The 16,909-nt window shown below is 45.5% G+C and overlaps 1 protein-coding gene across 1 annotated transcript in view; it reads left to right on the forward strand.

The window, feature by feature from the left end:
* Positions 1-5,879: 5,879 nt before the first annotated feature.
* Positions 5,880-16,909, forward strand: part of GGT5 (gamma-glutamyltransferase 5) — a 37,099-nt gene continuing 26,069 nt past the window's right edge. Inside the window, 3 exon segments of the mRNA XM_029619066.1 lie at positions 5,880-6,238; positions 15,196-15,326; positions 16,656-16,712. Of these exon segments, the coding sequence (XP_029474926.1) occupies positions 6,066-6,238; positions 15,196-15,326; positions 16,656-16,712 (361 nt within the window). The 5' untranslated portion in view covers positions 5,880-6,065.

Consider the following 16,909-nt stretch of genomic DNA (forward strand, 5'->3'; position numbering starts at 1 on the left):
AAATCACAAGCAGATTGTGATAAATTGCAGGAAGACATAGAAACATAGAAACATAGAAATGACGGCAGAAGAAGACCGAATGGCCCATCCAGTCTGCCCAGCAAGCCTCACACATTTTTTCTCTCATTCTTATCTGTTTCTCTTAGCTCCTTGTTCTATTCCCCTTCCACCCCCACCATTAATGTAGAGAGCAGTGATGGAGCTGCATGTGAGACTGGAAAATTGGGCATCCAAATGGCAGATGAAATTTAATGTGGATAAGTGCAAGGTGATGCATATAGGGAAAAATAACCCATGCTATAATTACACAATGTTGGGTTCCATATTAGGTGCTACAACCCAAGAAAGAGATCTAGGTGTCATAGTGGATAACACATTGAAATCGTCAGTTCAGTGTGCTGCGGCAGTCAAAAAAGCAAACAGAATGTTGGGAATTACTAGAAAGGGAATGGTGAATAAAACGGAAAATGTCATAATGCCTCTGTGTCGCTCCATGGTGAGACCGCACCTTGAATACTGTGTACAATTCTGGTCGCCGCATCTCAAAAAAGATATAATTGCGATGGAGAAGGTACAGAGAAGGGCTACCAAAATGATAAGGGGAATGGAACAACTCCCCTATGAGGAAAGACTAAAGAGGTTAGGACTTTTCAGCTTGGAGAAGAGACGACTGACGGGGGATATGATAGAGGTGTTTAAAATCATGAGAGGTCTAGAACGGGTAGATGTGAATCGGTTATTTACTCTTTCGGATAGTAGAAAGACTAGGGGGCACTCCATGAAGTTAGCATGGGGCACATTTAAAACTAATCGGAGAAAGTTCTTTTTTACTCAACGCACAATTAAACTCTGGAATTTGTTGCCAGAGGATGTGGTTAGTGCAGTTACTATAGCTGTGTTTAAAAAAGGATTGGATAAGTTCTTGGAGGAGAAGTCCATTACCTGCTATAAAGTTCACTTAGAGAATAGCCACTGCCATTAGCAATGGCTACATGGAATAGACTTAGTTTTTGGGTACTTGCCAGGTTCTTATGGCCTGGATTGGCCACTGTTGGAAACAGGATGCTGGGCTTGATGGACCCTTGGTCTGACCCAGTATGGCATTTTCTTATGTTCTTATGTTCTTATCCTTAGAAGATACCTCTCTCTGAACCATGTGCTGCTGAGTGACTGTTGGCTTTCCCCTTTGTTCTAGTTTAAAAGCTGCTCTATCTCCTTTTTAAAGGTTAGCACCAGCAGTCTGGTTCCACCCTGGTTAAGGTGGAGCCCATCCCTTTGGAAAAGACTCCCCCTTCCCCAAAATGTTCCCCAGTTCCTTAAAAAACTGAATCTCTCTTCCCTGCACCATTGTCTCATCCATGCATTGAGACTCCGAAGTTCTGCCTGCCTCTGGGACCTGCGCATGGTACAGGGAGCATTTCGGAGAATGCTACCTTGGAGGTTCTGCATTTCAGCTTTCTACCTAAGGACCTAAATTTGGCTTCCAGAACTTCCCTCCCACATTTTCCTATGTCGTTGGTGCCTACATGTACCACGACAGCCTGCTCCTCCCCAGCACTGTCTAAAATCCTATCTAGGCGACGCATGAGTCTGCTATCTTTGCACCAGGTAGGCATGTTACCAGGCGATCCTCATGCCCACCAGCCACTCAGTTGTCTACATTCCTAATAATGGAATCACCAACTAGGGATGTGAATCTGGCTTCGGACAATTGAAAATATTGTACGATATTTTCAAAATCATCAGAAATCAGGGGCTCCCCCAAAACAATAGGAAAACCCCACGAAATTGTTCGTGGGGGTTCTCTTATCGTTTTGGGGGATGGCGGGAAAAACAGCACACAAAAATAACCCCTAAACCCACCCCGACCCTTTAAAACTAATCCCTTAGCTTCCCCCACCCTCCCGACCCTCCCAAAAACCTTTTACAGGTACCTGGTGGTCCAGTGGGGGTCCCGGGAGCGATTTCCCGCTCCCGGGCCGTCGGCTGCCACTAATCAAAATGGTGCCGATGGCCCTTTGCCCTTACTATGTGACAGGGTATCCATGCCATTGGCTGGCCCCTGTCTCATGGAGGAAGCACTGGATGGCCGGCACCATCTTTAAAAATGGCGCGGGCCATCCAGTGCTCTTACCATGTGACAGGGGCCGGCCAATGGCACGGATATCCTGTCACATGGTAAGGGCAAAGGCCATCGGCGCCATTTTTATTAGTGGCAGCCGACAGCCCGAGAGCGGGAGATCGCTCCTGGGACCCCCACTGGACCACCAGGTACCTGTAAAAAGTTTTTGGGGGGGTCGGGAGGGTGGGGAAACTAAGGGATTAGTTTTAAAGGGTCGGGGTGGATTTTTTGTTTATCGGCTTGGGTACAGCCGATAAACAAAACCGCGATCGGGCCGGACAAAAAAAATCCCATGATGTGAATCGGAACCGGAATCAGAACCGATTCCGGTTCCGATTCACATCTCTATCACCAACTATGATGGCCAACCTAACCCTTTCCTCCTTGGCAGAAGCCCTGGGAGACATCCTCGGTGCAAGAGGAAGATGCACCACCTGGAGAGCAGGTCCATGCTACAGAATCATTTCCTGCTGTACCAGGTCATTGCTCTCCGATCATGAGAAGTTCCTCCTCCAAAGCAGCACCAGGGATGCTAGACTGGAGTTGGGACTTGGCTACTATGTTCCTTAAATGTCTCATCTATATACCTCTCTGTCTGCCTCAGCTCCTCCAGGTCTGCCATTGTAGCCCCCTGAGATCGGACTCATTCTCTGAGAGACAGGAGCTCTTTGAATTGAATGCACACATACAACTTCTCACCGGCGGGTAAAAAATCATACATATGATACTTGATGCAAAAGACTGGGAGGCCTCCCTTTTGCTGCTGGACTGCTGCCTTCATCGTAAATCTGTTCAGTTCCTACTTAAGTTTTAGGTTGCTATGGGTGTAGGATTGTGTACAATTAGGGTTCTTTAAATGTATCAGTGTATTCACCATATATCTGGTAGTGACCTATAAGGGAATGATCAAACTCTTCATAAGATGTGGGGAATTTCTGAGTTTAAGTTAAAAGGCTGATTTTTTTTTATTGTTTTTAAGTGTGAAAGTGATACCTGCCTATAAATTAAAGGATGAACTAGGGTGGGTGGGAGGGTTGGGAAATAAAAACACACAAACTTCTGTTTGTTGCCTGACTTTCTGACTACCTATTTAAAACAAAACACACAAACTTCTGTTTATTGCCTGACTTTCTGACTACCTATTTAAAATAAAACACACAAACTTCTGTTTATTGCCAGAAGATGATGTCCTGTTCACATTATTTGGAGGCAAGGCCTGGGTTTCATCAGATCTTTCAAGGTCTACCCTATTTGCTCCAAGCTCAGGGACATCATCGATGCCTAGAAAGTACCAGGCAAAAACTTAAAATCAGTTATAGTCACAGATGCCATGAGTAATGAAATTAAGTTCACTGTGAAATACTTTATGAGGAAGGTAGTAACCAGAGTCTCTTGCCATTCAGGGAAGAAGGAGAAGGAGAAATGGAAAAAAGTCACAGGAGCCTGATGTAGAGCAGAGCCATCCATTTCCCTGCATAAACTGGACTGACCTTCTCGCTGATTTGACTTTTAATGTTGCCATAGGCACGTTATGTAGGATTTATCAAAGTTTTCTCATAGTGTCAAACATTTTAGAAAGAAAATGTGTGGGATTATGGGTGTGAGGAGTGTGTGTGCCTGGACTGATATGCGATTTTGGGGGTGGCTTTATGGGTGTGGCTTGAGTGTTTGCAGTGTTTGCTCATATGCATATGGGGTTGGAATTGGAGATGTGTATGTATGTGTGTGTGTGCGTGAGTATTTGCATATGGGGTGGGTGTATGGATGTGGAGTGGGTTTGTGCATGCATTGGTATATGTGTGTGTAGGGCTGGGAGTATGCAGGTGGGTGTACTGGTATAGGGTAATGTGCACGTGCGTAAGTATATGTGTATGCCTGCGGGGGTTGGGGTGTGCATGTGGGGTGGATGAATAGGTGTGGGGTGGGTTGTGCAAATATTGGTGTAGGTTAGGAGTATGTGAGGGTGGGTTTATGGTTTTGGGAGTTTTTTGGGAGTTAATTCAATGTTGTGTTATACTTGTCAGTTGATATATAATATTTATTAGGGATGTGAATCGTTTTTTGACGATTTAAAATATCGTCCGATATATTTTAAATCGTCAAAAATCGTTAGAGGCGATATTTAATAGGAATTCCCCCGATTTATCGTCAAAAATCGTAAATCGGGGGAAGGGGGAGGGGAAGGGGGAGGGCGGGAAAACCGGCACACTAAAACAACCCTAAAACCCGCCCCGACCCTTTAAATAAATCCCCCACCCTCCTGAACCCCCCCAAAATGCCTTAAATTACCTGGGGTCCAGTGGGGGGGGGGGGGGGTGTCCCGGTGTGATCTTTTACTCTCGGGCCTCCGGTGTGTTGTAGAAATGGCGCCGGCGCTACCTTTGCCCTGTCAGGCAAAGGTAGCGCTGGCGCCATTTTGTTTTTTGTCCCCCGACGTCAGGAGCGTAGGAGATCGCTCCCGGACCTCCGCTGGACCCCCAGGGACTTTTGGCAAGTCTTGTGGGGGTCAGGAGGTCCCCCCAAGCTGGCCAAAGGTCCCTGGGGGTCCAGCGGAGGTCCGGGAGCGATCTCCTACGCTCCTGACGTCGGGGGACAAAAACCAAAATGGCGCCGGTATCGTGTAAATCTTATGATTTACACGATATTTAAAAAAACAAAACCGCGACGATCCGATTCCCTCCCCCCCCCCCAGCTGAAATCGATCGTTAAGACGATCGATCACACGATTCACATCTCTAATATTTATTGAATGTTTACGCACAACAATCACTTGCTGGGGTTTATAAGAATATTTCCACCATGTCTAGAGGAACAAACCAACCGGGCACAGAGATCATCTGGATCAAAATGACAAAGCTATCGGGCTTCTTCACAGTGCCTCCTCTTCTGCCATGCCACTATCAGTTGGTGTGCCTCAGGATTCTGTCCTGGGCCCTCTTCTCTTCTCCCTGTATACCAATTCCCTTGATATTCTGATTTCCTCTAATGGCTTTCATTACCATCTTTATGCTGATGATTCCAAGATTCACACCAGAAATGTTATCAGGAATCCAGTCCCAGATCTCAGCCTGCTGCCTGGGTCTCCTGTGGCCACCTTCAAACTCAACATGGCCAAGCCAGAGCTCCTCATCTTTCCCCCTAAGGCCACCTCCCTTCTTCCTCTTTTCTGTGGATAACAGTGTAATCCTCCCAGTCCCCTCCAGCTTGTAACCTTGGAGTCCTCTTCCATTCCTCTCTCTCCTTCTCTCAAGTATCCAAAACTCTGCTAAAAGGTGCCATTTCTTTCTCTATAACATGGCCAAAATCGATGGCTGCCTTTCGGAACACACACTACCAGAATCCTTGTCCAGGCTTTCATCTCCTCCCGCTTAGGCTATTGCAACCTGCTCCTCACAGATCTCCCAGTGAGCCTTCTCTCGCCACTGCAATCTGTCCTAAATTCACTTGCAGGACTTACCTTTTCACCAAAGTCCCTACACCCATATTACCCCTCTTTTGAAGTCACTACATTGGTTCCATGTCCGTTCCCATATACAGTTCAAGCTTCTCTTCCTCACCAACAAGAGCCTTCACTGGTATCAAGAGGGTGAGCGCTCCAAAGAGCTGGGCATGATTTGGGCAGAGACTCTAAAGCTGGGGAAGGAGCCCGAGGGGTATCAGCATGCTCTCTCTTCATTGCGGTCACTAAAGAGTTAAACTTTTTTTTTTTTTTTTAAATGTGTATTCTGCCAAAAAAAAAAAAAAGGAGGAGAAACGAGAAACGAGAAACTCCTGCACCGAGGGTGCCTGTGTGTGAGCAGCGCTGGGACACCGTGGACAAGTAGCAGGGTCAGCATTCAGAAAAGGGTCCTCCGGAGCAGGGGAGACCCCGAGAGAGTGATCGGAGACTTCCTGGTGATCGGAGAGCCGAAACTTCCGAGAGAGACCGGCCACCCCCGGGAGCATGGCCGTGACCCGGGGCTGGGCGTGCTGCCTGATGCTGCTAGCGCTGGCGGTGTTGGGGGCGGTGGTGACCCTAGTGGCCCTGCTGATCCCCGGGCAGAGCTCGGGCTGTGCCGGCGGGTTCTCGCACGCTGCAGTGGCTGCCGACGCCGGAGCCTGCTCGAACATCGCCAGGTAAGTGCCCGCCGGCTCACTCTGGGGATCCTGCTGACTACGAAAACGGAAGACCTCTTATTACAGTAAGAAGGGCGCGCTCACCCTCGCAACTCTTGTTATTTGTAAAGTGAAAGTAGCAGCACTGAGTCTTCAAAACATCGACCTATGGGGGGAGGAGGTGACAGGGTGTCCAGGTTTTATCGTCCTTCATTCCTTTTTAATATAGGATATTTTTGATAAATTTACAATTTTTGAAATAAAAGGTCATAAGCACTGTTTTATCAAAATCCCCTTCTCTAAGTTCACATTTCAATTATTTTTTATCCCTACAGTTTTCCAGGTTTAACTGTCCTACTGCTTGCATGGGGCTTTGATACAGATCTCCGTTTCGGCTGTCAGTGCTGTATTCACACTTTACATGTATCTGATTGACACCTGCATACTGCTGTGATGAAGATCTTCTCTTCAGCTGTCCGTGCAGGATTCATTCTTTAGGGTATCAGAGTGATGCCTGCATGGAGCTGTGTTGAAAATCTGCTTGTCGATGTGTGCTGTATTCATGCTTTGTATGTATCAGTGTGACCTCTTCACGGGGCTGTGCAGTAGATCTTCAGCTGTCTGTGTTGTAGTCATGCTATGTATGTATCAGTGTAACCCATGCACAAGGTCTCTGCAGGAGATCTGCTGTTCAGCTGTCTGTGCTGTATTCATGCTTTGTAAGTGCAGGGCTCTGCAGGAGATCCACTCTTCAGTGTTTGTACTGTTTTCTTGCTTTTTATGTATCAGTAGTACAACCGCGCAGGGCTCTGCAGGAGATATGGTCTTCAGCTATCTGTGCTGTATTCATGCTTTGAAGTATTAATGTAACCCCTGCACAGGGTTCTGCAGGAGATCTGCTTTTTAGCTGCCCATGCTGTATTCATGCTTTGTATGTAATCAGTGTGACACCTGTACAGAAATCTGCAGATTTGTTCATCAGATGACCATGTTGTATTCATGCTCTGTAGTGACACCTGCACAGGGCTCTGCAGAAGATCTGCTCTTCAGCTGTCTGTGCTGTTTATCCATGCTTTGTATGTAATCAGTGTGACATCTGCACAGGAATCTGCAAGAGATTGCTCTTCAGCTTATGTGTACCAGGATGATGCCTGGTACTTACTAACTATTGCCCAGTCAGGAGTGACGCTGAACTACTCCAGATTTTGGATTTTCTTTCTCCAAGCTTCCTGGGATATATCCTATTTTTACCAATTACAGGAGGGAGATTAAAATCCAGAACTGGATTGCAATCTCACTCCCTTTCTGGAGTCCAGGCTTTAACACCCCTTTCTGCCTTGTTTCTCTCAGCAATCACTTGAAAGTTTCTGAGATTCTGCCTCCCTTTACAAGAAATCCCTGGAGATGGCTGAGTTGCTTCTCTTAGCTGTAGTGAAACACCAGATCCTGATCATAAGCATCAGACAGCCACTCCTGAGTTTCCCGACTTGTTTGTCTGAGAGCTTCCTTGAATATTTTGTAAGAGGAAGCTAAAGCCAGGACTGACTCCTCTCAGGCTCTCGCCTAGCATTCAGGCCAATACAGTAAGATGCCGATACGGTTTTCAACACGTGTCTATTACCTCTTATACAGTAAGGGGTTTAGTGTGTTGAAAACGCGTGGCCAAACCCCCCCCCCCCCCCCCCCCCCCAAAGCTAATAGCGCTTATCACATGCAAATGTATGTTGATGAGGCTATTAGTTAGTTCCCGGGATACTGAAAGTAAAATGTACTGCTTTTCTGTATACCCTCCAACTTAATATCCTAGTGATATTAATTCAGAGGAACCAAAACTTAAAAAAAAAAATCTGCCCGACGATCAGCGGTTAGAAAAATGGATGCTCAATTTTACCGGCGTCTGTTTTCCTAACCTGTGGGGCATAACAAGATCTGTGGCTGTCAGCAGGTTAATGGACTTCTCCTCCAAGAACTTATCCAATCCTTTTTTAAACCCAGCTACACTAACTGCACTAACCACATCCTCTGACAACAAATTCCAGAGTTTAATTGTGTCATGGTGCCAGAGACAGCATAACTCAAACATAAAACCAAAAAATTGGAAAGTGTGCTGGGCAACAGGCTGTTGCTGCACAGGTCTCTATGTCTGTGTAAGAGAGATCCAGTCGCTGCATGTCTCCCTTGACAGAGAAGGAGTCCATACCTGTGCTATATCTTGGACTGGCCTTCTGTAGTTCTTCCCACAGATACCATGAAACCCCTTGAAGCATTTGGTATCTCAAGTAGATCCTGCTCCCATTCCCTCCCCGTGGCGAGAGAGAAAACAGACCTGCTTAGTGCTTTTGAGAGCCACTCATTTATTTATTTATATATGTATTTATTTAGAAGCATTTTACTCTGCCTATTACCAGCTCCTGTTCTAAGTGGATTTCAAAAAACAACATCAAACAATATCTGAATACACACATTGACATAAAAATGACATAAAACATCAGTAAAACAATAAAAACATAAACAAATCTGAAAATACCTGGCCCAAGACTAAGAAAGTACTAGGCATGTTATATGACTCTTGTTTTTAACAACTTTCTGAATGCCTCCGACTCGTTTCCCTGGCATAAAGGCCGGGGCAGACTATTCCAAAGCTAGGAGCAACACTGGGAAAAGCACGATCACTCTTCTCCTTTAAGTGGACCTTTTTCTTCTCAGGGACTTCCAAGAAAGAAAGAATTTGCAAGCGCAAAGACCTTGAAGCTTGATACCACACCAAAGAATCTTTCAACTAGGAGGGACAACTTTCCCGCAAAAGCTTGAAAGTTAGAACCAAAACTCTAATTTTTATTCTTTGAACAATGGGAAGCCAGTGTAAGGATTTTGACACCGGCGTAAAATGGTCATGTGAAGCGTAACCAGAAACCAGTCATGCGCTGGCATTCAGAAGGAGCTGTAAGGCTGCCAGATGGCAATTGGGGAGACCCACATATAAATCATTACAATAATCAATATTTGATAAAACAAAGGCTTGAACCAGTGCTCTAAAATCACTTCAAATGCCTTATTGGTCTTAATTGAATAAAACCCTTTTTCACAACAGATGGAAGCTGAGTATGGACTTTCAATGAAGGTTCAAACAGAATTTCCAAACTGCGAACAACATTGGAAAGTGAAATGGAAGGGCCAGGGATAATCAAAGGGGGAGGCAGTGTCCCGAAGGGGGGGGGGGGCCTAAGGGATCAGCACAGCCTCTCTTTTGCTCAGATTCAGCAGTGAGGACATTGTCACCCATCCAGTGTTTGATCTTCTCTAAAATCTGAGGCACCTAGCAAAGTGTCTGAGGGACACCTGCTGCATACTTTTAAAATCAATCCCAAGATCCTGCAGCATAAACACAAGGGCCACATATAAATGTTAAGCAGAGGAGACGGAAAGGCAGGACCCCTGGGAGACTCCAGAGTGAATCAAGAACCATCCTGAACCATTGGCTCCAATCCCAATTTGCTGGTAATGGTTTCTAGAAAAGAGCGGAACCCAATTAAAAAACTGCCCTGCCAAGACCAAATATCAGCTCAACCATGTAACAAGAGCGAATGTGACACTGAGTCGAAGGCTGCTGAAACATCAAGAAAAACAGATGCTGATATCAAAAGGGTCTCTGGGCTGTTCCCTGCGTGGAAGCCACATAGAATGTAAAATATTACGATCTTTTAAAAATGCATCCAGCTGGGTTACCAACACTTTTTCAATGAGCTTTCCTAAGGAAGGAAGAATAGAAATTGGTCCATAACTAGCTAGGTTTTCTAACCCAGTTCCCGCATTCTTTAAAACTGGACACACAACAGCCTTCTTAAAACAATCAGGGAAACCTCCTTCAAAAAGTGACGTTATCTGCTCTGCTGAAAATCTCCGTAAAGGAGTCTTTCCAACCTGCCAAAACCCAAACCGGGCATGGGTCACGCGGGCACTTGGAAGATCTGATTTTAGAGATCACAGCTTTGATCTCAGTCTTAGCCACATGCTCCAAAAATCTCCCAGGATACTTTGGGCACACTCAGCGAATCAGATGACAAAGATTCCAGATCCATTACAATATTTGGCAAAGGTTTCACAATCAAGCTCCCCAGGTAAGTTGAGAGACTAATTGAAACGACTCGTGGAGGGGGACTGCCAACGAGATGTGAAATACAGTTTCCCAACACTCTCAAACTCAGTGATAGGTCATACGGGCTTGTGACAAATCCATCTCTAGGTTGTCTCATAGATCATGCCCCATTCCCCATGTCAGGTGGTGGCCAGGACTGCCAGCCCTGCTGCTGTAACTTCTCAGACACGGTGGGGACTGCGCACAAGGGAAAGCAGGGACCTCATGCAGGGATGGAGCAGAGAGGGGAGATAACTTTTATCATCTGTGGACAGTATGCTACAGGATCGTCTTCAGCTCAGCCCCTTCCCAAAGAAACAGAAGGAGAGTGAGAGCTAAGGCTGAGGGAAGGATCTGCTTAGCACAGATAAGCTTTCTCTGAAAGAGCCCTCTCAGCCTGCACCGGAGATACACCAGTTGGATCCTCCCGGCTGCCTCTCCCTGACAGTTTCTATTGAATGTTTAAATGAGGAATGCTAGCCTGTGACATTTATAGGTGGGACCTGAGGTTCTGGGCTGCACATTCTCTAAGAGGGGGAGGGCCACAGCTCTGACCAATGGAGCCCCAGCCTTAGGGGACTTTTTAGCTGAATGTACCTGTTTTTTCAAATAGTGTCAAAGTTAATTGTAAGTAAAGAATATGCAACTGGATATTACAAAAAGAACAAGCATACGATGCAGATAAAAAATGTGCCATAACATAGATTTCAGAGTCTGATCAATACATTATCTAAATCTAGGGAACCCTCTCCCTGTATCTGATGCTAGCACAGGCTAGGAGATTTTCTGTCCCTGTATCTGACGCTAGGAGAGAACTGGAGAGCCTGCATTCCTCTCTGAAACACAGAGATTGAGTCTCACTTTCCTTGTATCTGCACCCCTCTCTCTGACACTCACACAGACCAGGAGACTCACTCTCCCTGTATCTGACACCAGCACAGACTGAGAGAACCCGCACTCCTCTCTCTGTCACTCATACAGACCAAGAGACTCACTCTCCCTGTATCTGCCTCTAGGAGAGACCAGGAGAGCCCTCTCTGACACTCACAGAGATTGGGAGACACACGCTCCCTGTATCTGACACAAGGAGAGACCAAGAGAGCCCGCACCCCTCTCTCTGACACTCACACAGATTGAGGGACTCTTGCTCTCTTTTGGCAGCAGGTCCTTTCTGGAGTGTCCGGCATAAATCTGGAGCAATGACATTCACCCTCCAAAAGGTTGCTTGAGAATGCCTCTGTTTACATGTAGTGAGAGTTATAATGCTGTTTGTCAGGAAGCTTTGTTGTAACCTTATAATTGCATTTCTTACTGTGGAACCTCTCCCCTCATGTCTCAGCTTGTTTGGACTGCAGTAGCCTTCCTGGAGCTTGTAGCTTGAGATTTATTTGGGACACAGCAGCTCTTATGAAGGCTGAGAACTAATGCAGAAGCTGCAAGGAGATTAAACAGGAGTTTCTTGTTCCTCAGGATACATTTGCGGCCTAAGCCATGCATTCATTTCATACATTCTGTCACTTGTGTGGTGTGCAGGGCCCCTGTTTTTTTTTAATTATTATTTATTGCTGCAGCAATTTAAGACTAAATCCAAAGAGCAGAAGATCATGAAAAAGGCAAGCAAAAGAGAATAAAGTCCCCACTGTCCCTTACAACAGGCCACAGTCAGAGGGGCCTCACGAGAACAACTCCAGCGAACAGGAAAATAAGGGACAAATCTGGGTGAGATCTCAGTCTATCAAATCAGTGGAAATGACCCTCCCACAGTACACTCCCACCTCAGGACTAAGTCAAGGTTTTAGACTCTTAAGAAAACTGCAATTGTGATGCTCAGAAAACACATATTTTACACCCTGTGTCAGGAAAGACTAGACTCGTGGCGCATTATTGTACTTGGTAAATGGGTTTTTTTGGGTTCAAAATATTTTTTTTAAATTTTGCATTTTCAGATATACAACAATATCCAAATAATATAAGATATAGAGATTATAACATCATATTCATATAAAGCAATGTTATCAAAGAATTCTCATACAATTATATCTCTAATTATTATGGTAATAGGGAGCAAAAAAAAATAAAAGAAGAAAAGAAGAGCTCACTCTGAGTGAGTGAGTGAGTGGGTCCGCATTTTCTATACTAATGCTCCTTTCATCTCGAGCTCCAAATCGAACTAAACTGAAGCCCAGTGTCAAGTCTTTTAATCCCAGAACCAAAGCAGCCGATGCCCACTACATCAGGACCCTTTGGTGCAGTCCCTAAAGTCTTCTGGGATTGAAGTTCTAATTGTTCAATATGACAAGTGGACTAGCAATCCCAGAATGCTCTGGGAGAGGGGAGGCCGCAGGCGTGACCAATGAGCATCCTTGGTCATGGAGCCATGGGGAGAGGTGCTCATTCTTTTGTGCAGGGGCCAAAGCTGGCAACTAGCTGATGCAGGCCATGAACGATGGCTTCTCCAAGTATTTGTACTGAAGCTTTGGAAAAGAAGGGCTGGCAGCTCTGGGGCTCTCCCCTCACAGGTGGTAGTTTCCCTCCCTCCCATCTCATTCATCCCACGCAGTTTAGTCATCACCTTGGCTAATCTAAACTCTGTGATGACCACTTGGTGCCCTTCTCTCTTACAAAGAAAATATTTAAATATTGTATTTTTCCCGGGCTTTGCTGGAGATTTTCGTAACTTTCAATAAGACTTTAACAAATCCAGTGGCTTTGAGGAGCTGGACATGTCAGAGAATTTAGCAAGAAGCTCCATGTGCCTCTAATAATGAGATCAAGTTATTTATTTTATTTACAAATTTTTATATACCGTCATTCGGTGGGTTCCATCCTAACCGTTTACAACATTTGCATAAAAACCTTTAATCCAGTTTCAGTTCCTAAATTCATATATAAAAGTATTACAATAAAAGAAAAAGGAATAAAATATATATAAAATATTAATTGCAAATAAAAGCGTTCCAAGTATAATAATAATTAAATGAAATATGAACAGGAGTTAATATCGGAAGTAAAAGATAAAAAGGTCATATAACATTTCTGTATAAAACTAATAAAACAGTTCAGTTTCTGTATGGAAATTATTAATAAAACAATTCAATGATGAAAGTGAGTCAGCTAATGGTATCTGCTGTAACTAGTTAATTGGGCAGGTAATCAGTAATCTTTTTACGATAGAAAAGATTAACTGAATGGTTTATTCAATTGAGGGTAAGTGTCAATGAATTTCAGAGTATGCCTTCCTGAACAACCAAGTTTAAATCTCCTTCTTAAAGCTTTTTATGTTTTGTTGTAAGCGAGTTTCAGTAGGTAGTGAGTTCCATAGTTTCGGACTTGCTAATGAAATCGTTCTCTCTCTTACTTGTGTTAATTGGGCAGTTTTTTTTATTGAGGGAATAGATAATAGTCCTTGATTAGTAGATTGTAAATGTAAATTTCATTGTGGGGTGTGTAGAGTCAGATTGCCCTAGAACCTGAGAAGAGAGGAGATTTTGTGGGCATGTTGACAATGTCAGGATGTGGCATTCAGCAGCACAGGGCAGACGGGGTCCTGCAGTCACAGGCAGAGGAGAAATGGCAGCAGTGCTTGTAGATAGCATGAAAAAGCATCCCTAACCTGGCTCTAGAGATGACCCAGGGCAATGCACAGTGGATAAAGAGCACTTTCTACCTGAGGCTTGCTGTACAAACATTTCCTGAGCTCCCTCCTCTGCACTCAGTCAGGATTTCCTCTGATTGTTTTCTGGCTCTAGCTGCCTCATTACTAAATTGGGTGCAAAAGGTCCTTCTCTGTGCTTTCTGCAAAAACAGTCTCACCTCATTCCTGTTTCTGTGGCAGTCTCAGTGTTTCCTGCACACACAGTCTCACCTCATTCCTGTCTCTGTGGAGGTCTTGATGTTTCCTGTACACACAGTCTCACCTCATTCCTGTCTCTGTGGCAGTCTCAGTGCTTTCTGCACATACAGTCTCACCTCATTCCTGTCTCTGTGGCAGTCTCAGTATTTCCTACACACACAGTCTCACCTCATTCCTGTCTCTGTGGCAGTCTCAGTGCTTTCTGCACATACAGTCTCACCTCATTCCTGTCTCTGTGGCAGTCTCAGTGTTTCTGCACACACAGTCTCATCTCATTCCTCTCTCTGTGGCAGTGTTTCCTAAACACACAGTCTTACCCCATTCCTCTTTCCGTGGAGGACTCGGTGTTTCCTGTACACACAGTCTCACCTCATTCCTCTTTCTATGGAGGACCTGGTGTTTCCTGTATGCACAGTCTCACCTCATTCCTGGCTCTGTGGCACTCTTGATATTTCCTGCACACACACAATCACAGGTCTCTCCTGTGCAGTTTCATCCTCACACCCAGGGGAGAATTTCTTAAACATTATGCCAGCTCTTTGTGGGGACAACATTTGGGCTGCACCATTTGCTTGTTGGTGACAGGGACAAGGGAGGTGAGCCTATGATTTAGCAAGTTGTTATCTTATTTTATCTTTCTGTTATGCTATTCAGTACATAAACATGTTGTTAGCAATCGTTTTGGTTATTTTTTTATAACCTTTCTATATGCACAGATGCTATATGTATTGCCTGTGTCACTTGCTAGTGTCATTTCCTCCATACTGATATGATATTTTGGCTAGCATATATTTTGTATTATAATACTGTTGTATAAAGTTACTTTACTACTGATCTTCTGTGTCCGTGTCTCCTTCTCTAAAAGGCTCACAGTCATAATATAATTGTCCCCATGCATTCTTGGGAATTTTGCTGCCAGGACTGGGCACATCCCCCTTTGTGTGGCCTTCCTTCTCTTCTGACTGAATGTGTTTTATGCTTCCTCCTCAGGGACATCCTGCGGCGAGGAGGGTCAGCAGTGGACGCTGCTATCGCTGCCTTGCTGTGCACCTCAGCCATGAACCCCCAGAGCATGGGCATCGGGGGTGGCGTCATCTTCACGATTTACGATGCATCCACAGGTAACCTCCGGCCAGGCCAGACTCCAGGTCCATCTTTAAGGTCAAATCTTCTTCACCGAAGGAAGTTGTGATAGGGAAAAAGTCTCATTGCTGGTTTGTAAATAAATTCACAGATTAAGAAGGGGATTTTCACATAAGTCTCTTGGCAACTGCTTTCATACCCCCGGTTTGTTCCTGTAGAGGGAAATTATCCGGATCCCTTGCTTGAATGTTTGCCAAGACTTTGCAGGTGGAAATGTTCCCGATACTTACCATGGTAACGCGGAGGGAGGGAAGCGGAAGGGAAAGGGAAAGGGACGGTGGTGTCATGAGGTGTGGAAGGATGGCAAGTGAAGGGGATGAGGCCAGGGTTTTGGGGAAAGTAAGAGAAGGCAAGAATGCAGGGTGGAGATGGGAGGCAGATACAGGAAAGTGGGTGACTCGGGACTGAGTACAAAAAGGACAGAATGAGAGGGTCAACGCGGGAAGAGAGGATGAATGACAGGGAATGTGGACTGAGGTGAAACAGGGGATTAAGGGGGAGTGAGATGAAAGGCTCTGGGAGGGACAGTGAGCGTAGGAGATGGAGAGGTGGAAAGGAAGCCATCCAGCTGGGTATCTCTGACTGGGGACGAAGCCCAAGGATCATTGGGGTGGGGAGCAAAGGGAAGGACTCAGTGGGAGCTGACTGTATGACGCCAACAGTAATTGTTCCAATAAGGACCCCAGGGCTCAGGCAGCAGGGCATAGCAGACCTGTGGAGAGGCTGTAATGCCTGAAGAAGAGAGGGGAGTGCAGTGCAGTGGGGTGGGAGGTGGGGAAGATGGTTAAGGGGGATGGTGGTGTGGGGGGTCGTGTCTGGAGAGGAGCTGGGGGAATGGGCCACAGTAGAGAAAGCAGGTTGTGGGATCATTTACCGAATGTCCTACTGTGATTGTCACCTCAGCCACGGGTGCTGTCCCTTCTTTATACAGAGAGGGATGTAGCCACATTTGTGCCCTGGCTGAAAATTATCCCCACGTGGGCTTTCACAACATGGGGCCTCGTAGGATTAAATGAGGCATTCGGGAGGAAAGGGGTGTTTAGGTCACAAGAGTAAACAACAAGGGTATTTGGATTTACCCCCATTCCACTGCTTTCTGCACCTGAATTTTCGAAGGGTGACTAACCTGTGCTTTCCCTTCCAAAATTACCTACAAGGTCCATGGGTACAAAGTGCTGCTGAAAATTGTTCCCACGAAACTTAGAACTGTCAACACCCAAAGGGTAGAAAATAATAAAGAAAAGAGAATGAAATTGCTGAATGAGCCTCTGCAATGCTTGCGCATTCTTTCTCTTTTCTCCTCCTAGGGATCCCTGAAGTGATTATGGCTCGAGAGAGGGCACCAGAGAACACGCTGCCGGATTGTTGAATAATTGCAGGAGATCCATGCTCCAAACAGGTAAAGATAATAATGACTGCAGTCATGCAGTCAGCTCCAGGGTGGAGGTCTCATCCTGCTTCCCAGCACATAGGCACTCCATGACAACATCTGACATTGGTGACCTTGAGCCAGGTCAGAGAGAGTCTCTCAGTAGCAGGAACCAGGATGGGAGTTCCTGAT

The sequence above is a fragment of the Rhinatrema bivittatum genome, chromosome 11, assembly GCF_901001135.1.
Source record: "Rhinatrema bivittatum chromosome 11, aRhiBiv1.1, whole genome shotgun sequence".
In the NCBI taxonomy this organism is placed as follows: Eukaryota; Metazoa; Chordata; class Amphibia; order Gymnophiona; family Rhinatrematidae; genus Rhinatrema; species Rhinatrema bivittatum.